Source organism: Crocodylus porosus, unplaced genomic scaffold (assembly GCF_001723895.1).
Source record: "Crocodylus porosus isolate Cpor-Errol unplaced genomic scaffold, CroPor_comp1, whole genome shotgun sequence".
Classification (NCBI taxonomy): Eukaryota; Metazoa; Chordata; order Crocodylia; family Crocodylidae; genus Crocodylus; species Crocodylus porosus.
In genome coordinates this window covers 30419150-30443186 of record NW_017728909.1, presented here as the reverse complement: position 1 = coordinate 30443186, position 24037 = coordinate 30419150, and the positions used below count along the sequence as shown (strand labels likewise).

The following is a 24037-nucleotide window of genomic DNA, read 5'->3' as shown; positions in this document are numbered from 1 at the left end:
GTCGCTTGTCGGGACGCGGGGCTCCTGCTGGGTGACGGCCACGTCTTTCTCCAGCGTCTCCATTCCCGAAGTGGGGTCTCCGTTTGCAGCCTCCGCGTGTCCTGGGGGCTGCGCCCGACGCGCGCGGGTGGAGGCTCGTGTCGCGGGAGCGGACTGGGAAGGGCGAGCAGCTGGGATGGATGGGCTGTGGGTTGCGGCCATGCTGGTGTGGGAAGTGACCTCGGCAAGGTTGGTTCAGGTTGCGTTTCCGCTTCATTGTATTTGCGCCCTTTTTTTTTTGGTAGCGCCGTTATTTTTATAATTTTCAAGGTGTCTTTATAAGGCTGGAAGGGACCAGTATCTGTGGTGACTTGGAGCATCAAACAGACTCTGCTGTTTTCACTTGTTAGTTTTCATGTGTTTTAGAACCTAATACCTTACTGAGCAGGAGCACATCTTTTAGAGAGAAAGATACTCCACGTTGATGTAAAACAAAGGAATTTACTACCTGCCTCAGCAGTCTGTCCCAACAGTCAGTTCCCAGTTCAAATTTATCTAATTTCCATTATCACCCAATAGGTTTCCTTATGTCCTTGTGTGCTGATTTAAAGAGTCTTCTAGGGTCAGGTATCATTTGCTACATATGCATTTCTAGCCATGGATCGAGGTACCCTTTTTGTTACTAGATATACTGCCAAAATGCATCTGCTTGTATGGCTTATCCCTGCTTTCTAAATCTTTATCAACAAAAACGTGTTCTGCTGACCTTTTTTGTTTTTTAATTTTATTAATAAACCTAATTTATCAAATAAATTTAACATTTAAAGATTCATCCAATCCCCAAAAACAGTGGTTCCCACACTCTGACCGATTGCACACCACCATTTTAAAACAATACAAATTTTTGTCATATAAAGTAATCATAATAAATCTGTTAACGTGTACCACAGATTGGTAACTGCTGCCCTAAAATATGCATGAAGACAGATGTTTGCCTGCCATCATTAGTGCTCCCTTAGCCGAAGTCAGTGTCCACAGGAGTGCTTGTGTACTTTTCTTCGTCTTTCAATCCCTGACGCTTCCTTTGTTTCAGTCACTGTTCAGCTTTTGCATGTCTTCATTGCTGTATGATAATTCAACCCCCCCCCTTTTCCTCAGAGTTCTGCATGATCTGAATCTCGCTAACTTCTAGTCATCTCTGTTTTTAAATTTTAAATTTATTCCAAGTTAGGTCTTAAGTGTTAGCCCAGTAAGAACTTGCACTTTCCTTCAGCATTCAAAAGAGTTTCTTAAACTTTCTGGTTTCAAAGTAGGAAAAGATTCTTTTTAGCACATTCCAAGAGTTTCCACCACATTTCTTAGTAAGCACCTCTTTTCCTTGTCCCTTGTATAACTGAAATGATAGGATGCCTTTTCTATGACTAACATTTCACAAACTTTTTTTAAAACCAGTCAGTGATTTTAGGGGCTTTTCTTTCAGGGTTTTGCAGTTGTGATTCTTGCAGTCTTGCTGATCTTGATTTTTATAGTAGGTTTTTGCTAGTGTAGAAAAGCTATAAATACTGTAACTTAACCAAGGTTATTATACCAGCAATATTTTAAATGAAAGGCAGGCCTAAACCCTGTCCTTAATACACTAACTAGGCTAAAATCCCTTAAGTCTATCACTGTAAGGCATATTCTTCAGGTCACTTATCATTCTTGAAGGCCTTCACTGAACCTTCTCCACTTTGAAATAATATCTTTTTTTATGTGCGCATAACTTGATGTTTCTAGTAGTCTCACCAATGCCATTTGCAGACATAGTATCACCTCCTTACTTCTGTTTGATATTCCCATAACATGAAGTAGGATTTTCTAGCACTTCGGTAGAGAGGACGCACAATGAGGTTGACATGAAACCAGAGGATTATTTTCTTTTGCATATCAGTTGGACAAATCTTAGTTCTGAAATGTATTTTGGGGAGTTTATTTCTGTATATTCCGCAGCTATTTTTAGGAATACCTTTGTGTATATAATACAGCTACTCTTCACTTAATGTTGTAGCTACGTTCTTGAAAAATGCAATTTTAAGCAAAATGATGTTAAGTGAATGTTACGTCACAGTAGTTGCCTACTAGCAGGTGGCAGCCAAACATTATAACCGAATGTTGTGTGACTTTAAGCGAGTATGTTCTCTAATAGATCAGCAGCATCATAATGAAACAACGTTAACCGGGACAACATTAAGTGAAGAGTACCTGTACTTATTTAAGGATCTTCAATTGTAGAATATCTGGTGGATTTTGTTCTTTTGTTGCATCTGTTATTGTAAATGCGGGTCAGATTTCTCTTCTGTAGAGTGGAATGAATTAATACTTAAAGCAGTAGTCTGTTTTGGGGGGTTCTCTGTGGAAAAGAAAAAATGAAAACACTTTCAAAATATTTAATATTCAGTCTGAAACTCACTTATTGTGAGGCTAAAATATGGTTCCTGGTTGCTCTGTCGAAAATGAAAGTGTACATGGAGCTTTTTTAAAGGATCATGGGATTTTTGCCTTCTTCATGTTGATGTGTAAAAAGTACAACTTTCAATGTATTTCTAGCAACTCTGCTTGCCTGGAGGTGGTGTGAGTGAAATGTGACCTGCTTCTGTAGGTATAGCAGTTATTTTTATCTTAGTTGGTGATAACCTTGCAAGGGTGGCCTGGTCTAATAGAGTGGCTGTAAATTGATTAGAGTAGGTCTGAGGCTACATTCATCCTTGCTTAATGCCATTTTTTCATGTTTTGCAGTTGGATTGTTACACTTTAATCATGTCAGATCCCTGTATACTACTGTATTTACTTGATTAGAAGAGGAGGTTTCTCCTCCACATACAACATGGGGGGAGAAGCCCCACATCTTAGAGTTGGGTGGGTAGCTGCAGTGGCTCCAACCCCACACCACGGTTGGGGCCAGATCCACAACAGCTACCTGTCCCCCTGTGCCTCTTCTCCCCCTTTGCTGTATACCCAGCAGGCTCTGTCCTTACTGCGGGCTGGAGCAGGGAGCACATGCTCCAGCCTCAGCCTTGTAGCAGCAGTGCTGGCTCCGAGCCACTGTTGTGAGGCCAGGCTGGAGCAACGCTCAATGCCCCGGGCTGCAGCAGGGACAGAACCTACCAACAAGAAACAAAGGTAAGATGGGGTGGGGGGAAAAGAAGGCATGGGGGGCAGGGCCCTTGGGCTGTGGGGGAAGAAGTGATATGGAGGAGAAAGGGGACTGGGGCAGCCACAATGGGGAGGGGTAAGTGGGGGGCAGGAGGCAAGCTGCCTACACTTCTCACTACCCATGCCCATGCCTCCGCACTGCTTTCCCTCACCGCCTGTGCTCCACTGTTCCCTCCACTGCCTGCCCCCTTACTGCGCTATACTGCCTGCCCTACCACTTGCCCTCTACTGCTTCTTCACCACCACTCACCACTACTGCAGCCCATTGTCTGCACCATAACATACCCCCCACTACCTGCCCCATTTCTTCCCCCACCTCCTGCAGTATAATACATTTATAAAATTTCCATGTATAGAATCTAATTATTGGGGAGTCATCTTAAATGCCAGGTCAGCCTATATTCAGGTAAATATGGTAATTCTGTTTGATACCCGATTAAATTCAGGGCTTCATATCAACTCTCATACTTTAAAAGAAAAGCTTTATTATAAAAGCAGCATATGTTCTTTCCCCCCTCATTTTGTGTTTTAATGTGTTAATAAGCTTGCACGCTATAAAGGTGAAAGTTTCCTGTGGCATTATTCACTGATTCTGGAACTTCAGATATCTCTGTAGCAGCTTGAATCATGAATATTTTTGTTTCTTCATATTGGGGAAATTAGTGGATTGTTAGTACTGTTCAAGAATTCAAGAATGTGCCATAGTATTGCGGTTATTGTGTTGAATTGAATGTTGTGTTATATATGCTATGGACAAGGAGGCTCTTAGCGTCCGGAGGTCACTTTGCTTGCTGGTTTTAGGCTGGAGTGGGGGGTTGTGTTTGTATGTTTGTTTTTCCTGTGTTGCTTTGAGGCTGGAATGGATAGATTTTAGTGGATATTTATAATAGATTTGAGGCTTAGGTTGACTGCTTGCTTTTGTGTACAGTTTTGGGATTTGGCTCGCTAAAAATAGGTCTTAATGTATTTTTTGAAGACTTAGCCTTCTTGATCAGTAGGTGTTCTTATGTTGAACTTTTTAATATGTATCAAAACCAGTTTATCTTTAAATTATCTTTTTCTCTTTAATTTTTGCATTTTTCTTGTATGTAGTCTGACTTCCTGTTGGAGCAGTAATTTGCGATCACACTTTGTGATATGATGTCTTGCTAATTATAAATGGGTTCCCATGTTTTTTGTTGGATGGATTCCCCTGTTTCAGTTGCATTAGGTACCTTTTTGGGGGATCCTATGCCATTAGCTGAGTTGCTGCTGCTGCTGCTTCTGCTGTTCTTCAGAATCTTTCACAGTTCTTCTCTGGTCAAAGTGATGTTACTTCCTATTTGGCTATAATATTTGTCAGAGAACTAATTGACTATACGTTAAGGAGCTGAGGATGTCAATTCCTTCCCTGTTTGGTCTTGTATCTTTTGCTTATATGTTTCTGGAGGGGGGATTTATAACAGTTTTGTGTTTTGTAGCTGCTTACTGTTCCTTGGTTTGATTTATTCAGGTCCAAGACAAGTTGTCTGTGGTCTGACATACATTGCCTGGAATTTGACTGGACTGAGTTCAAGCAGGTGCAGATGCAGTAAGCTGTGGAGTGGAGGCCAGACTTTCTACTGGAGTAAGTGTGTGCAATTCCAATGAAGTAAACAAAGGCTGCATACACTCATTGAAATGATCTGGAAAAATTCTCCTGGGCTTGTTTTCCTGGTAGAAAAACTCATCCAGAGATGCCTGAAAAGAGATTTGAATTCTGAGCCCTTGAAGAGGGAAGACCTTGCAGAGCTGAGGCTACACAGCCAGGGGGCCCCTGTGCACACATTTTGGTGTGCTCTGCAGACTTCCTCAATCTAGCCCAAGACAGATAGTAGCAGTCCTGATTGGCTGACCCAAACTGCTCAGTCAGCTTGTGTCTCCGTGCAGCACAATGTGGAGCTAGTGAAGGAGGCAAGTTCTGCTCCCTGCTTGACTGAAGCAGTAGAGTGCAACCCAAGCGATACACATTGTCCTGGCTGTGGGGGGAAGCAGAGTGCCCTGGGATGCTGCCAAACTGTGCTGTGGCTTCTTTCAGAAGGAAGTGTGCACTGCTATTCGCTGTCCTAGGAGAAACTCTTCCAGAAGCAATTGAACCCTGGTTGTTCCTGGGTTATTTTTTTCCTGGAACAATATGTGTCCTCTTGTGGTTTATACTGGGACGTGCAGCAACTCTCTGTGGTAGGGCAGTTGGGGTGCCTGCTACTTTAACAGGTCAGGCAGCCTGAGAAGCAGGTGTGGGCCAGTGCTAATGGGTAGTCAGCTGATCTAAGAATCTGGCAGGTGAGGCTCAACCTGATAGAGGGCTCACCTGACTCAGTAGGGAGTCATCTGACTCTGGAGGAGTACTGGGCTTAGAGCAGGTATAAGCCCAGGCCCTGAGATGCCCAACAGGAACATCTGGGAGCCTCCTGAGAGAATGTCTCAGCAGGGTGGCTGCAATTCCAGAAGGTCAGTATGGAGGATAACACCTGAAGCAGTCCAGAGGTCTGGGTAGGAACTAAGGGTCTGGAGGAGGTTCCTAGGCACCCAGGCTAGGGCCCAGGTGAGTCCAGAGTGAAGGGCTCAGAGTATAAGACCTATTGTGAGGCCTGGGAAGAGTGCAGATCAAGGGGTTCAGTACATAAGAATGGACTTGTGAGTGACTTTGGACTGGTAGGCTGGAGAACTGACGCCACTAGAATCTTGCTGGCCTGCTAGCGGGGCCGGGGTGAGGGGCTAAAGGCCAGAGGTGGTCTCAGTGGAAGCCAGAAAAGGGCCTAGAGTTCTCAGCTGGCCCAAGGTGGGGCCAGGGCCTAGGAGAGGCCAAAGGTACAGGTGTGGCCACAACCAGAGGAAGGGGTTGGAGAAATTGAGGCCCTGATGACGATGGATGGAACAGGGCTGTTGGATGTAGAAGAGGGTCTGAGACAGCACTGAGACCAGGAGAACCGGTGATAGGAGAGTCAGGGCCAGAGGTAGCCTGGAAGGAGGAGAGAGAGCTGAGCCTGGAAGGGGACTGCATGAGAGCCAGTGAGACCAGGAGCTGAGAAAGGGAGAGAGCCGGGGTCAAGGGAGTATGAAGGGGTTGACATTGGAAAGGGGCCAAGGAGTTTGTAGCTAGGGTTGTTGGACAGGAGTAGCATGACTCTGGAGATGGAGGCTAGGACCTAAGCTGGTCCTAAGTATAACCAAAAACTGCACCCTACTGGGGTTTAGGGTCACAGTAGTGGGGCTGTTTGTGGCAGAGCAGTCCCTAGAAAGTGCCACCAGGAACAAACCCCAGGGTAGGACAAATCTGCGATCTGGCAGCCCAGGGGGAAGTTGAGCAAGGGACTGAGAGAGTGGCAGCCCAGGGAATGGCTGAGTGAGGGACTGAGCAGCCTCGAGACTTGAGTGGGACCATGAGAGAGACCGAGTGGTCTGAGGGCCCAGAAGGGGCCTGTGTGAGAGACCAAGAGGTCTGAGGGCCCCGGGGAGAACTGTGTGTGTGTGTGTGTGTGTATGTATGTAGGCATGTGAAAAGAGAATGTCCACAATGATACCATCTGTGAGGCATGGTGTAAGGAAGGTATGGAGGCATGTAGTTAGCCCATAAGGCAAAGACCCACCACAGCCACCAGGTGGTTATTAGCACAAGACCAGGTCTGGGAAGCCCTGGGGCAGCTTTTATAACCAAAAAAAATATGAAAGTATGATGTGTGAGTGAAGTGGGGAGACTGTTCCCAGAGTGATCAGGGCAAAAAAGGAAATTTTTGGAGCCTCCAGGAGCTTACAGCCACCCCTGGGGATGCAACTGTGCTACACTCTCCCAGGAGAAACTGAATGTCTCTATGTGGCCAATGATTCATCTGTTTACCCCCCCTGGTAAATTTGGCTCCCATTGTGTTTGGACTTCTCTGCAGTGACTTGGTACTGAGCATGGAAACAGTATACCACCTAGTATGTCCTGCTTCCTCACCTCATTCCTGCCAAATCCAGGAAATTAAGTAATGTACCTGCTTTAGGGTAGTGCATAATACACACCCAGGGCTGTTCTCAGGCTCTCTGTCTCAAGCATGCTTATTGGTAGACACTCAGAGCTGTGTTAGAGAAACTGCTTTACCTAATTTTCTAGGGCTTGGCTTAAGGAGAAGAGGAGATGGGTTTGAGATACTTCCTGGCAGTGCTCTGGGACTTGGCACAAAAACACTGTAGACCTGCCCTTACTGTCAGCCACTATTCCCAAATGCAAGTCATATTGAGGACATATTATGAATTGATATAAACATCCAGTCTGATATGAAAATCATGTAAATGTGGTCTTTTTAGCTGTTTCTCAGCTCTTTCTTTCTCCTGTGCAGTGACAACTGCTTTGTAAAAAAGCTACTGTCGAATTGGCAAGAAAATGGTTCATTAGATGTTTGGGATCAGTTGTTTCTAAGATTGGAGTTTAATTCTATAAAATGCAGTATGTTTCTGAATAATCTTAAGAAAAAGTGTAAAGCCTGCAGAACTGCAGAAAATGGTTCGTGTCCACCTGATTCTGAACACTCATGGTTAATGGTCTCTAAACTTGACATACTTTTTCTCATTTTTATGCAAAGTGCCATGTATTATTCAGTGTTTCTTTTTTCTTTTTCAAATAAATGCTTCAATGAACTTTTTTGCTTTAAAAAGCAGTGCTAGCAGGTCAGGACACGACGCATTCATGGATAACACTACAGTAAGCCAGAGTATACTTAAAATAGTAAGAAATATTCAAGAAAACAAGGAAATGGCAAACGTGAAGAGTGAATTTAAAAAAGAATACATGCTTTAGAATCCAAACTAAGCTACTCTTACAGGTTTTAAAAAAAAAACTGCAGTGTAACAGTCAGATGCATTGAATTGAGAGAAACTGCTCTTCAGTTCTATCCTTAATATGCATAGAACTAAGGAAAAGACAGAATTCTACCATTTACATGAGGCAGAAGATTCTCCAAATACCATATTTTCTCAGAGTTAACACTTACCTTTCCCCCAAAAATCAGCCCCCCCAAAATTGGAGCGCATGTATTAAGTGGGAAACCTGACTTTCTGCCCAGGATAGAAGCATATTGCCTTGATTCTTGCTCCACAAAGCAGCAGATGTTTCATTACTGTTCCGACAGTTGAAGGAGCCAGTTGACTTAATGGCTTGTTCTTTATTTCGGAGGTGTTAACAATAAACTCTCCTTTTTAGTGGTCTTGATGTTTCACTAATCAGGCTAACCTTTCTTATAGGGGTGCACCAATAGAGATTTTTGGGGCCAGTACCCAATAGCCAATTTTTAAGGAGGTGTATCAGCTGATACTGATTTGATTTCTGATATCATCCCAGCAGCTTGAAGAGCAGTGTCTGGGTGGTAAGTCTGCTGTGATGGAAGTGGGGAGGGAGGGGGGCAAATCAAGACCTCTGCAGTGAAGGAGGAACTGGGGCTGGTGCAGAGGCTGTGCACACCCTGGGAGGGCACGGGACAGGGTGGGGAGCGTGTGCCCCTGGATCTGTATGGGGCGAGCTGCTGCTGCTGCAGGCTACACTGGGCTTCTTCCAGCGGGGACTGGGCCAGGCCAGGCCAAGCCAGGCCATGCTTGGGGCAGGTGGCAACAGTGCTAGGAGAGGGATATTGGGCAGGGGGAGCTGCAACCACCCCAAAATTTGCCGTAGTTCCCCCAACCTCCCCCCCCCCCAAGCACTGCTATCACCTGTCCCAAATGCAGCCTGGCCGAGCTCCCATCAGGAAGAGCCCCACGTAGCCCTAGTCCTGACCTGTGCAGATCTCGGTGCCAACATCGTGTCCTCACCCATGCCCTCCTAGACAAGCGGCTGGAGCTGCTGGATGAGCTGCCAGATGAGAGGCTCCTGAATAAGCAGTGCACAGCAGCAGGAGCCACTGTCCCTCCCCTCCCCAGATGAGTCACAGCTCTGTCCCGCCCCATTCCTTCCCTCAATGCAGTGGCCTTGATCTGCCCCCAACACCCATTCCCTCCCTTCCCCCTTCCTCTTCCACCACACCAGACTTACCAGCTGCACGCAGCTCTCCAAGCTGCTGCGCCGCCTATGTACTGCTTTGCAACTGCGTGCATGCGCAGGCCATTTGTCAGTCAAGTTGTTGGCCATACAGACAATTTTCTTTATATCAGTGCCAATCCGATATTGGACCAATGTATTGGTGCGCCTCTCATTTCTTAAGGCAACTTTGCTGCCTGCTAGCTGCTTCTGGTCTCTTCTGTTATTTCACAGCCTTGTAGATTTTTTTAACTCTTTTCAAAATACAGTCTACCCATGGAGACCAGTCTTCAAGAGTAGCTAGTATTTGAGTTTTAATGCATCCTTGCAATAACTACTTTGAAAGTGATTCATTCTTTGTGTTTTGAGATGTTATAGTAAACAGTTACTAAGGAGATTTAGTTATTCTCAAGGTTCAGTGCACTGACATTTGAGACCTTTAAAATTACAGTGCATAAATAAAATAATAAATATTTTCCATTTCTTAAACACTTCCTTTGTCAGTAATAGTATGATTCCCTTATTTTGGTGAATTTTTTTATCCCAAAGTTGAGTGCAAAAGGTTGATTTTTGAGTGTTATTTCTCTGCTCATCCATTTGCTTGTCTATTAGTGTTAAAAAAGTGACAATTGATAGAGAGGAGTGTCCTAGAAACAACAGTAGAAGATTTCTCCTGAGTATTTAGTTAAGGAACAGCATATTTAGATTTGCTCTGAAAGAATTAAAGTTCTGTTCAGTTGTCCTTGTGTGAAGATTACTGTCTTCATTTTCCTTCCTTTCCTAATTATTGCAAGATAGTCCTCTATCTGAACACTTTGTGAAAGTCTCAATTTCTTCAGCATAAACAAAGTAAGAGCTGTTCAGTAAAGTGTGTGTGAGATTATAGGTTTATCAATTGCAGGATATGAAATAATACTCTGATTGCACACAAAGAAAACTTCTAATGGGGAAAGAGTAATCAAAGATCACAGTAAAATTCAGAGAATGACAAACTGAGGTTTTGAAAATCGAGCCAGCTAGGCAGAATTGGAAACAGCTTTGCTTCAGTGTTAGGTAATTAATGTAATTAAGTAATGTAATTAAATCCTGGCTTTATCATGTGAGGGAGTCTTGAGATATGATCAAATGTAATTTCAGATATAATTATCAGAGACTCTTTTTAATGAAATTAGAGAGTTCAAAAGATGGAGTAATAGCATTACAATATACTAATCTAGTTATTTTGAGATTATGGCTCTGAATCAATTTTTTGTGCTATGCATAATGTTTGACTCAGTGAATTGTGTTAATTGTATTTCAAGTTTTTAGAGTAAGTTAACTTTCAAACAGTGAATTTACTATTAGAATGTTTTATCACAGACCGTTGGGAATAAGAAATATTTAGTGCTACCTAATACACTTCTTCATTAAGATTTTTTTCTCTGACAATTTACAGTATGACTGAAGATTTAAAAGACGATGCCCTATGGAAATCCTGATGACATTTTGTGTACGGTGGTGACATGTTACATGCTATGGCATCTGAGACTGAAAAGGCCCATGCTCTTCTTCAAACTTTCAGCACAGCCTCAGTTATTTCCAGTCTAGGACTAGGGTTTTTCTGTTTTATAGCAGACCGACTTCAGCAGTTTTCTTATATTCAGCAAAATGACTGGCTCCGAGCCCTGTCTGATAATGCAGCGCATGGTGTGGTGGGTATGTGGTCCTGGGCAATAGTGATTGGACTCAGGAAGAAAAGTGATTTTACTGAAGTCACTTTAGCTGGTTTCCTCTCTTCTGTCATTGATGTGGATCACTTTTTTCTAGCTGGCTCTCTCTCACTCAAGGTAAGCAAAATACATCAAATTTCTTTTTTTTTTCTTGAGTATTAATTCATAACCGTTTACTTAACTATTAGTTTGAGTATTTCTCTGTGATGGTTGGTTGTGCAGGGTTTGAACCTTGGTCATTTTTTTCTTTTGATTAATAAAAGAAAGAAATATGACACTGATACAGTGAAGGAGCAGGTACATACAATAAATAGTACTCTTTTTGCAAGACTGCTTGTCAAGGCAGAGTTCTTCATAGAACTTAGCCCAAGGAGAACTAGATATCAGCATTCTGTGTATGACACTAATTAAAACTAAGAGAGAGAATCATGCCAAATGCTTGAGTGCTGAAAAAATAACTAGGCCTGATTTGTAGAAGATGCTATGCATAAGAACTACTGTTATTTGTAGCTGAGATTTAAAGCTTGTACTTCTGCTTGAAAATGTTTTCATCTACTGTTAACAGCAATATCTGTTGTTGCTGTAAATGAGAGATTGGAAAGAGAAATTCTGATTTTTTTTTTCCAGTTATTTCAAGCACTTGACAACATTTTTGATATAATTAATTCCCCCCCCCCTTTTTTTAAAGGGATGTTTTGACATTACAATCAAGAATAGAAGCTATTTTTAAATGGTCATTTTTAAATGTCATTATAAAAATCACAAATTGTCAGGGAATTTTTCTGTCAATATCAGACTATTTTCAACTGAACTTCATTACATAAACTACATTTTAATGAATACTTGCTAGTATAATTTCATTTATTTTAAAAATCAGCTAAGTATACATGTATCATTTAAATACTAATTGTTATAATTAGGTTTTAAAAACAGTCTTATTTTTCCTAACTATCACCAGCAGATGGCAAACTTCACCAGTGGCAATGTAGCAGGACATGTATTTACATATATTTACTCAAGATTGTACTGTCATGGAATCCTAACCAGATATTGCTTGAATGCCCCACAAGAGATCATAGAGTACAGCCCTCCAGGTTCAGAGAGAATCACCAACTCATTCTTAAAAAAAAATCCACAAGGCTTGTAAAGAGCCTGCACTACTGTGTTTAGCACTTTTGCAGTTAGATACTCCCCCACACCAAATATCCAAACTAAATCTTTGTTGCAAATTAACCTGATTTCTTAGTATATTAGAATACTGTCATTTTTTTCAGCAGTTGTTTTTTGTTGTCTGAATAATCCTTCACTTCCTTCTGTCTTTTTGCATAGGTCACATTTTCTAACCCCCATCATTCCTCTTGGTCTTTACTTTTTTTTCAGTTTGTAGTATTTTAAGTGTGATGCCCAGAACTGGGCGCAGTATGCCATCTGTAGTGTCACAAATGCCAAGTAGAGAACAGTTACCATTTGTGGCTTATATATGCCACTCCTATTAGTGAATTAAAAAGTCTTTTCTTTAACATCTTTTTTTTTTACATACTTTTATTTATGATCCATTATGACTGTACTGCTGCTTAATCAGCTATTCCCCATTTATTTGAATATTTAATTTTTCTAAGTGTAGCATTTTGTACTGAACTCTGTTTCATAAACATTAGGGCTGGAAGGGACCTTGCAGGATTGGGTCTAGCCACCTGCCTAAGGGGCAGGAAGTCAGCTGGAGTCAGATTACCCCAGCAAGATAAGCATCCAGGCATTTCTTACAGGTATCCAGAGTAGGTGTTTGCACCACTTCCGGGGAGAGTTTATTCCAGACTCTGGAGACTCGGATAGTAAAGAAGTTTTTCTTTATGTTTAGTCTAAAACAGTCTTCCAGCAGTTTGCGACCGTTAGACCTTGTTTTTCCTTAGGGTGCCCAGGTGAACAGATGTTCTCCCAGTTCCTGATGCCACACCCCTTATATACTTATAGACTGCAACCAAGTCACCCCTGAGACTGCTTCTCTAGGCTAAAGAGTCCCATGCCTCTCAGCCTCTCCTCATAAGGCCTGTTCTCTTGACCTCTAATCATGTGCGTGGCTCTCCTCTGGACTCTCAAGTTTCTCCACATCCTTTCTAAAGTGTGAAGCCCGGAATTGGATGCAGTACTCCAGCTGCAGCCTCACCAAGGCTGAGTGACTGGTGGCCAGGATGACTTCTTGGGTCTTGCTTGAGATGCATTGGTAGATGAAAGCCAGAGTTGTATTTGCTTTGCTGGCTGTGGTATCACATTGAGAGGTCATGTTCATCTTCAGGTCAGTTGTGACCCCCCAAGTCTCTTTCAGTTATGGTGCTAGTGAGCATAGCGCTGCCAAACCTATAAGTATGCTGTGGGTTTTTTCTCCTGAGATGCAGCACCTTGCATTTCTCCCTGTTGAATGTCATCAAGTTTTGATTTGCACACCTTGAAAGCATGTCCAGGTCAGCCTGAATTGCCAGCCTATCCTCTAGAGCAGTGTTCTCCAAAGTGGGGTGCGCAAGATGATCCATTGGGGTGCGGGAAGAAAATATTGGAACTTCTATTTATATTTATATAAATATACATATATTGGGGGTGCATGCTCAAAAATTTTTTTACTGATAGGGGTGCGTGATCAAAAAAGTTTGGAGACCACTGCTCTAGAGTGACTGCACTTCCCCATAACTTGGTGTCATCCACGAATTTAACCAGTCCACTTCTAACATCCATATCCAGATAATTATGTTATATTAAAGAATACTAGTCTGAGTACTGAGCCCTGGGGGGTGCCACTGGTCACTATGCTCTATGTTGACTTGGTTCCATCGACTATGACTCTCTGGGTCTGACCGTGGAGCCAGTTCCCCAGCCATTGGACCATAAGGTTGTCGAGGCTGCAGTTCCCCAATTTTACCATGAGGACATCAGGGGAGACCAAGTCAAAGGCTTTTTTGAAACCTGAATATATGACATCAACCTCTTCTCCTTCGTCAAGGTGATGCATTATCTGGTCATAGAAGGAAATCAGGTTGGTTTGGAAAGACCTACCTGCAATGAAGCCATGTTGGCTCTCAGAATGTTGCCTTCCATTAGCTTGTTGCTGGTTTCTTTGATTTTTTTCCAAGATATTTCCAGAGATTGAGATCTAACTGATTGGCCTGTAGTTCCCTGGATCTTCATTCCTTCCTTTCTTGAATTTCCACTATTGAATTTTTGTGTTCATTTTAAACCATCCATCTCTCCAGTTTGTCAAAATCACTTTGATTTGTGAACCTTTCGCTCTGTCATTCCAGTTCACAATATAGTACTCTTCTAGAATTTACTTTTATGAATGATCATGTTTTAGTTATTTTTAACAAAAGCATTTTATTATTAGAATTTGTGTACTAAACAGTTATTAATTTCCATTCAGTTACAGCAGTATGTTTCACTTCCTAACACTGGTTCTGCTTCCTTTATATCAACAGTTACTAAAAACAAGCATGTTTAAGAAGAGATTGTAGTATGATGAGAACAATTCCAGATGAACTATACTGAGACTGTTCACCTTTAGATTTGAATATTGAAAAATACTTCCAAGAAAGAAGGATGGAACAACATCCTGTAACAGTTGTCATGTCATTCATTCCTTTCTTCACCATCAGCTTTTTGAAACCAGTCCTATACTTGCTGAAGTCAAAGAGAGAATGGTGTATTCCTGGAAATTGAACCAGTGGAAACACCTAAAATGTCTGATAATGATAAATTCTAAATATGCCTGTTGTAGACATTTGTTCTATGTGGCACATTCATGCTCCCTGTAACTCAATGCAATGAGCTAAACATCGGTAACATGAAAAAGTTACATGGTTTAATAGATTAATATGATATGCAGGTGCCTAGTGGTAAGACCACATTGTGTGTCCCATCCTTCTGCCACCCACAGGTTCATTCTTATTGTGTTGCTCAGAACTCGCTGATGCATCTTAGATTCCCTTGCTCCATACCAAACACAGCCCTTCTGGGAATTGGTTCATGGACAACTTTCCTCTCCTCACTGGGCTTATGGATGGAAGCAAGTACAACCTGCTGTGTCAGCAGCATTGGCAGTCCCTTGATACAAAGTGTACAGTTTTCCAGTAAATGGGGAAGTCTGTGGTAAGTCAGAGGTCAATCCAAGATCTGCATGTTCAATTGCAGATGTGGCAAAGGAGGAAGGAGTAGGTTCTGGTGATGTAGGGTCATACCTCTTTCCTTATGTGTGTCTGCCTCCACAGTAAGGCAAGTTTGTTCAAAAGTATTAATACTTTGTTGTACTTTTTGGGAAAGGTAGCTACTCAGGTGGGGGAAATACTCAGTATTCTCCACAGATTGCTCTCTAACTGTAATTTTATGGATGAGCAACTAGTTGGTTTAGGGTGGGTTGGTAAAGTATCTTGGTTTTCTTGAAGTTGATGGTGAGTCCAGGCATTTCATATGCTTCACAGAAGCAATCAGGAGTTACCTGGAGTTTTTCAGTTGAATGGGCATATATGACACAATCATCAGCATATTGGAGATCAGTACTGGAGGTGTTGGTTATCTTGGATCTGGAACATAACCAGTTGATGGTAAAGAGACTCCCATCCATGTAATACCAGATGTTGACTGTGGATGGAAGTCTGTCAGCACTGAGATCCAGAATAGCTGCAATAGGTTGAAAAGAATGTTGGTGCAATCACATATCCTTACTAGACTCTGGATGGAATAGTGAAGAGGTCCATTTCCAAGCAAGAATTAGGATTCTTGCTATCATATTATCATGAAGAAAGCTGATATTGGTAACAAATTTTGGCAAGCATCCACATGGCATCAGGATCTTCCATGAGGTCTCTCTGTTGATTGAATCTTAGGCCTTAGTCAGGTCAATGAAAGCCATGTAAAGATCTATGTTGTTCACAGCACTTCTGCAGCTGTCTATACTAGATTCTATCTTGTTGCTACCTCTAAGTGAGCTGAAATCAAATTGAGATTCAGGGAGAATTTTCTCAGTAAGGAAAAATAGTCTACTGAGGAGAATGCAGGTGAGAATCTTCCCAGCTATGGACATGAGTGCAGTACCACAATAAATGCTGCAATCCAACCTATCTCCTTTCTTGAATATGGTAATGATTCTGTCATCTCTCAAGTCACTGAGAATCTTTTCATGTTTCCAGATTTTCATAATAATGATGTGTAGTTGGTGAGAGAGCTTTTTTCTACCTTGCTGATAAAATTCAGCTGGTATTCCATCAGGACCACACGCTTTGTTGTTCTTTATCAGCTTAGTGGCTTTCAAGGCCTCTTGATGAGTTGGTGGATCTGCACCATAGTCCTTAATGGTTTCAATGGTATTGTCTTCAACATTATAATCTCAGTTCATGAGTTCTTGAAAGTGCATCTTCCACTTTGTTGAAGGTGGAGTTATTTTTAAAGAGTGTTGTTCTAACCTCGGGCTTCAGAGGGATGGCTTGTTGTGTTGTTGCCCCATAGATAGCTTTAAATGAGCTGTGGCTGTCTGCAAACTAATGAATCTCTTTTTTGCTTTGTCCTCCTACCACATGTTCTTCACTCTCTCTAGCTTTCCTCTGGGTTCTGGCTTTAATGTGGCAATAAGTGTCTTGCTTCTTTTTGGAGTTGATGTCTTTCTACCAAGCTTTGAAGACTCTCCTTTTTCTGCCCACAACAGCTTGAATGTCCCTGTTGTTCTCATCAAATCAGTTCTAGTGTTTCTTTGTGGTGAAGCCTAGAGATTCTTCATATGTTTCATGAATACTTTTCTTGAGGCTCCCTCGGTGATTTAACGTCGTCAGGATTATCAGGGAGTTTGAAGAGTTTCTCAGTGAGGCACTGCTTGAGAGAATCACTTATAGCAGGGTCTTTCAAGGACTCAATATTGAACTTCTTCCTTGGTTCCTTCTTTTGCTTATGTCTTTTTAGAGTGCTACAAATAGATGTGACAGAGCATATTAAACAATGATGTAACCAGCAGTCATCTGCACTGGCCATAGCTCTGGTGATACAGACATCGCAACAGTCCTGGGCAAACATTATGACTTAGGTACCAGTGTTTCGAGTGGCTGTACCGTGATGTGTTCTATTTGTTGCTTTGACAGAATAAGCTTATGATGATGAGATCATGTTCTAAATATTTGCTCAGGAGAAGAACTCTATTTGAATTGACTTTTCCCCATCCTTTCTTTTCTAAATGTTCCATTCCATGGCCACTTTAACATTTAATTGCCAAGAAAAGTTATCTTATCTTCTTTGGGGACAGATGACAGGACTTGGTCAAGTTTAGAATCAAATTCTTTTGTTTCGTTATCTGCATCAGGGTTTGGGGCTTATGAACTGATGACTCCTGCATGTTGTCTGGTTGAAGATGATGGATCATGAGATGTTCATTGATACCAACTGGATATTCCAGCATCTAAATAACAATCTTGGTCTTAATAACAAAACCAGTGCCCGGGATGTTGGAAAACTTCCACTCCTCAAAGCTGTGTCTCAGTGAGATCTGACACACCAAAGAGAAGCAACTCCCAGAGCATGGTGGTGGCTACACCTTTTCTGTGTGACTGATCTCACTATGATGCATGGCTCTGAGGAGTGTCTGCTGTTAAATGTAGTTTTGTTGGTCTTTCATGCTGCTCAGCAAAACATATTTGCAGGGGTGTGAAATAACCATGGATTTAGTGGGGAACTCCTTGTGATAGAGACTGAAGTGCTCAGGCACAAAGAGTGGTTCTGAAGGCCCCTGAGGATTCACAAGGTTAGAGGGCTTCGGTGGTGGTAAGCAATAAATGAGAGTATATATGGAGGCATACATGGCAGGGTTAGCTCCCGTGATGCATGCTTTGCCCCACATGATACAAGCTCCAAGTATATAGTACACTTCTGGAGTGTAATAGGCACAGCCTGATGGGATCATATACTTTGACAGACATAGGATAATGAAGTCTCTCCAGAATTTCCTCATGAACAAGCAGAACTTCATGGCTCTGTATGAAGAAGCTGCCAGTGCTTCAGTGTCAGAAGACACAATAGAGAGAGCCTGTACTGATCTAGAAGCAGTTTGCTATTGCTGTCTGGAAACTAGCCTTCCAGAATGCTACATGTCTGTGGTTAAATATTTGGTATCGATAAGCAATCTGTCAGGCTCTAGTCCTATTAATGCAAGTTGTTTACTTACAGGTTAAGGTTTCAGGGATGTGCTTGAAGTAATAGCTTTCAGAAAGGTTACCAAACTGTAGAGCCGTTGATGGCACATGTGCTCATAGTTAGCCCTCCTGGAGGAGCCAGTGAATATGTAAACCACAGTGTTCTGCAAGTTTGGATCATGCAGGCAAGGTTCTTGCATTTAAGCGTAGGAAGTGTTCCCCGGTGGATGACACATGAGAAGATCTTTTAGATTCTTTCTAATGATGTGGTCATCAGTAGGGTACACGTGTCCACCTTTTTTGGCAGGGGGAGACCTGACCATCCTGTCATCACATGGCTTATGAAGTCATTCCTTGAAAGCATGGAGCAACAAAGCACTTCCATTTACTTTTAACAGTTACAGCACAGTGGTAGTGTGCACGCTAAGAAGGCTTGAAGGCAAGATATGTGCCTCTAACATTATTTAATGTTAGTGTCCAAAAATGCTCTTTATATTACTGTTGTCTTCTGAACCTTGCATCTTAAACCTAGAGGCAAGTCTTTTTGTATGGATTAGAACTTGAATAGTGATAGACCCTGTAGGCAGTCTCCACTTCCGGCAGGTACTCCAGTAAGCAATGTCTGCCCCTAGTTTGAAGGGGTCTAGGGAAATTATGAATTCAAAATGTGCTCACTTTCAAGCTATAGGGGGCATTTCATATGAGTAGGGGTCTACGCAACTTGTGATTTTTTGCAGAAACTGCAAAAAGTGGTTTCCATGATCAATGTGAACTTGCTTTCCCTGCAATGTTGCACAGAATCGTGGAGGGGAGAGGGGAACGGGACTTACTATAAATAAAATCCTGACTCCCCTTTTGCCCAGCCTCACAGCTTGCTGGGGGGTGAGAAGAGGGGGAAGCCACTGGCACAAAGGGAAGCGGTCAAGGTGGTGGCTGCCCCTTCCTTCCTTTACCACTGATTGTGTGAGAGGGCAGCCTTTTGTGCAGGCCAGCCCCTCCACCAATTAGTGGCAAGGGGTAGGGTCATATGAAAGGCAGCTTTCAGTCCATCAGTGGTGAGGGGCGGGGTTGCTGGGGCCCCTCAGTCAGTTAACAATGGTGGAGAGCTCACTGCAAAAAAACCATGAAAATGGCACCGGATAACACGAGCAGTCTGTGATTTTAACTTCCTTTCTGTGCAATTTAAGTAGATCCCTACTCATGAGTAATCACCTGCTAAATTGTGTTTTGCAGGTTCTTGTTAGTTTGGGACAGCTTATTTTGTTTGATTTACTTAGCAGTGTGGCTGGTTTACCTTTGGTTTTCTTGGGTTTCCCTATTTGATGTTTGTGTAAGAGACACTGGTTCATTGTTCTTGGTAGCATGTCTGACCACACTTGATCAGTTATTTATGTAATTTAGTTTAATAAAGAGAGGTGGATAGCTGTGTTTGTCTGCAATAAGGCAGAAGACAGGGCAGGGTAGCACCTAAAGAATAGCTGATCAGAGAGGCATAAGTTTTGGTAGGCCTGTGGTATGAGCTGTAAATAGAAGTTGCATTTCTCCCCTGAGAGAGGCTTTTTTCCTGGGATCCTACAGAGAGTTGTACTGATTCAAGGTGGTACCTGTGAAGAATGCCAGATAAACATTGTAGTATGCCTTTATGGCCACATAAAGACATTCATTTCTACGTGGCAGGAAAATGGGCAGGGGTTTTTGTCCCATGACTCCATGGTGAGCCTCCCTGAGCCTGATTCCCCACTGGCTAGCTTCCCCTTGTTTTCCTGAGACTGGAGTCCCTAGCCTTTCTCCTGGCTCCACTCCTACTGAGTGAAACTGGGGAAAAGCATATAGTCATTCAGTCTCCCAAAAGAATCTCTCCTGGGAGCAACTTAACCCTGGTTATTCCAAGTTATCTTTCTTAAGCCATTTTTTACTCTGGGAGAAAAAGCCATTTTTACTCTGGGAGAAAAAGTCTGAATGTCTGTACACTTTTGGTTTCTCCTTGGAGAACAGTGCTTCTCTCCTGTAAAAACTGAACATCTGTATGTAGCCTAATCCTGCATGTACACATTCAGATATCCTGAGAGAGTTCTCACAGACTTGCTCTCCAGGTAGAGAAACTTATCCAGAGCTGCATATACCGATAATTTGATGCTGAGGCCCCCCAGGTGGAGACTTGCATTGCTGACACTGTACAGCTGACACTGTGCACACATCTCAGCATGCTCTAGTCTGCAGGCTTCCTTAGTCTGCCTGGTGACAGGTCACAGTAGTACATAGGCCAGCCTTGATTAGTTGACCTAGACTGCCTGTGGTCAGTCTGTGTTCCCTACAGCACAGTGTGGAGGATGTAGAGCGGGAGTGTTCTGGAGTAGCAGAGTCTGGCAAGTGACACCGTCTCCCTGGGCAAGAGGGGGAGAAGCTGGAGAATTGTTCTTTAAGAGAAGCCATAGCATGTACAGACACTTGCTGTCCCAGGAGAAAACTATTCTGTGAATGACTTAACCCTGGTTGTTCCCAGATTATTTTTCTCCTGGAGTGGCCATTTTTACCCTAGTAGAAAAAGCCTGAACATCTGTGCGCTCATTATTTCTCCTGGGGGAGCAGCCACTCTTCCAGGAGAAAATGTCTCTATGAGGCCAAAGTTAATTGTGGCTTGCTCTTGTTTAACTTAATTATGGTTCATTCCAGGGATAAGCCTCTGAGGTTCTATGTTCTCCCTGGGCACATACTGACAGGGCAGAAGCAATGCAGCTTAGAAGGGCTGCATGTGTGAAGTGGTGTGCTGCTCCTGTTTTGATGCAAGTCTCAAAGCCTGAGACAATCGGGACTGCCTCATGAGAAATCAGTTTACAGTGTAAAAAGTAAAGGAAATCATACCTGCTATCCACTCACTTGTAGTGAAATCTAAAAACAGAGCAAAGTACAAACTAATGAGTGCACCTTCAGAGGAAAACAAAGGTTCAGAAAGAGAATGCAAGTCTTTTCAGTGATAGTGATATCTACTGCCAGTATTTCCTCTTTGTTTTTTTTTTTCTCTTCCTGCCTCTTGACCATGTAATGCAGCACAGTACAGTTGTTAGGTGAGAAGGTCTTCCCAGGAAGTCTGCCATCTGCTCCGTCTGCAGTTCATTGCTCTGAAAGAGCGGGGACTTCAAGAGGTCTTGGAGTCTTGCTGAGAATTTGGGGGTTGTGAACAAAGCTATGTTCCTCTGTGCTTGTGAAGCAATAACTGTTGGCGTCAGTGCTGAGATATTGAGAGACTCTTGGATCATTAGTCTTCCTTGCCATTGTGAATAGGTTAGGGAAGTGGTGTGCATCTCATACTTCCTGGTGGGGGGTGCTGACCTAGAGACAGTTTCTCATGCCTGCTGACCAGCAGACTTGCCTGTTAATAGCATGGTATGGGAGGAGTAGGTTAAAGAGCCCATTTTACCAACCAGATATTTATCTGTCTTTCAGAGACCTATCAGAAACCTAAGCATTTTGGAAGTCACTGAATGGAAGGAAGGGACGTCTCTCCAAAATATGTGCAGGTGCTTTTGAGAGACTAGTAAATACACAGTACGTAATTTTTCTGGGGTGATAGGGACTTGTGAGTCTAGCAAGATTTGCCATAGACATTAACCCAGTTAACTAGCTAGAATTTTTGCTGCATGAAAAATTTACCTTGCCTCCCAGGAGTGGGTAAACTTCACTGTGACTTTTGAATGATCCCCTCCCCCTTTCACCTCTGCCCTGAAAAGTTCAGTTGCTGAACTTTTACAGGGGAAAGAACTGCTTGGACTTTGTGTCTGAGGGCTTCATTGATTTATCGCTCCAGAAACTGTGACCGGTCAATGGGAGTTCTGCCAAAATAAAGCACACACCTACCTCAGCCCTAGGACGGCTTCTGCAGAAATTAACTACTGTAGGTTTTATGGGCATTAGCTGACTCTCCAAAACAGCAACTTTTGTTCAACAAAAAAATCTAGATACTTCATAGGCTGTGGTGAAACTCTTCATTGAACTTTGACCCATAAGCACTTTGTTTATGCCAATTGTAAATGTTTTTTTGGAAAAAGAAATTTACATCTTTTTCTGGCAGAATGGTGGAAATTGTGTCACTGATGGCGAATAGAATCACTGTAGTGATCCTGCAAAGTTTCTACTGCTTGGCTAGGAATTTTTTAATTTTTTCTTTTAAGGACCTTCATGGCAAGCTCATGGCTAACTGTTAATGTACAGCACATGGCTGCGTGAACAGCTTGCATGGCATCTACATGACACCGAAGCCATTTGCATCCTGAAGAAGCCAGAAGTCTTCCCAGTTTTTGTTCTAATTAACCATATACTGTGAAATCCCTCCCCTCCCTACACACAGATTTCTTTCAGAACAACAGCAAACATCATGGGTAATACTTGGGGGTGGATGCCTTGCACCTCAGTGCTCTCTGCTGTGAGGATATCTGTGGGTCAACAGAGCGAGATCCTCTTAAGACATCCACAAAAGCAGCATCCTAAGCAGGCTTCTCTAGAGTCTTTGTGGTTTCAGATGCCATAATAGCAGTTGCATCCTATAACTGCTCAGTAGTAGTAGCTGGAGTGGCTTGGTGCTTGGACCATTAGCAGATGCCTTTTCTAGCCCCATGTAGAAGAGGTAGACAACTGGTGCATATGCTTAACCTTTGTGAAAGTGCCTCATATGTTTATGTGCTAATGGTACTGCATGTCAGTCCAGTGAATGTCTAGCTGGGCAAGCAGCTGCTTATGTATCTGTTCTAATGAGCCTGACTGCAGTTGTGGTGTTTACTGTAGTCCTTCATCAGAATTTGATTCTGCTTCTCAGACCAATTACCAGCCTGTCAGGAGGTCCTGGTACTACTGCCAGAGATGGTGTTACTTCAGGCTGTTCTGATCACTCTGGAGAAGGTTATGAACACATATCCTGGTTTTCTCTGTTTAAAAATTGCAGATTCTCTGATTTAAGCAAAAACCCCTCGCAAATTCTCTGATTAAAACCCCAAAAATCTGTGTATTTCCTTGATTAAAATGAAATGCCACTGTATGTGTGTGTGTGTGTGTGTGTGTTAAACACAATTTTTTTTGGTATTTTTACAATTTTAAAGCCATTTGGAAGCCTACCAATGTCTCAATTGCTAAGATAAAATAAATTCTAAATATCTGTCAATTTTGGCATTTGATTTTTGGGCTTTTTATCATAGAAAACCAGAGCTTCCCCTGCCACCTTAGCTCATCAGGACACAGGTCCAGCTGTGGCTGCCTCCCCCGCCTCCCTGCTTTGTGGCACTGAACAGCCCTGTTGATGCCATTGCCCCTCACTCCCTATCCACAGCCCATTGCCACCCCAGCCCTGCTGGAGGGGCCCCCCATCTGCCAGAGTTATGGAGCCAGGGGCCTGGGTCCACAGCCCCATCCATGCCCTCCACAGCAGCACCCAAACCCTGGCTGCTGCCCATGGAAGGCAGCAGCTGCGGCAGAGCACGGATCTTGGCTTCTCTTCCCCCCCATGGGAGGCACAGCCGGATCGGAGCCTGTTGGTCTTGGGTGGGGTGGGGTCGGAGCAGATGTGGGCTGCCAGTTGTGGACTCGTTCTTCCTGCCCTCTCCCTGGGCCTCTGCAGCCCAGCAGACAAGACCCAGCACAGCAGGGCAGAGTGATGCTAGGTGGGGAAGCTCATTGCTGCCACTGGGAGCTTCACGCTGCTATGACGAAGCACCCCCTGCCCGCCTGGCAGCAGCAAGGGGCACAACTCCATGCCACCACCCCTGCCGAGTAGGCAGGGGTCACTTCACCATGGTGACACACCAGCAGGGCCCAGGGGGTTATTAGGTTTGCAGGTGGTGATCGCCTACACATTTCACTTCATAAATCTACTGGATACAAAAAATCATGGATTAAATATAGACATTGGATATATATGGTATATTATAACCTGCCTAATCTCCAACTCCCCAGGTAACCTGTCTGCATTTTGTCAGCTACATTCTATCACCAGTTCAACATTCCCCTCC

The 24037-nt window shown here is 43.1% G+C and overlaps 1 protein-coding gene across 2 annotated transcripts in view; it reads left to right on the top strand.

The window, feature by feature from the left end:
* The window catches only part of TMEM267 (transmembrane protein 267), a 30072-nt gene that overhangs the window by 314 nt on the left and 5721 nt on the right, over nt 1-24037 (top strand). Inside the window, exons 1-3 of one of the 2 annotated variants that reach the window (XM_019532022.1) lie at nt 18-238; nt 4664-4777; nt 10614-11004. In XM_019532022.1, the coding sequence (XP_019387567.1) occupies nt 10681-11004 (324 nt within the window). In that variant the 5' untranslated portion in view covers nt 18-238; nt 4664-4777; nt 10614-10680. Of the gene's footprint in view, nt 1-17; nt 239-4663; nt 4778-10613; nt 11005-24037 lie in introns of those variants that run through there. The other variant, XM_019532024.1, reaches the window with a different exon arrangement.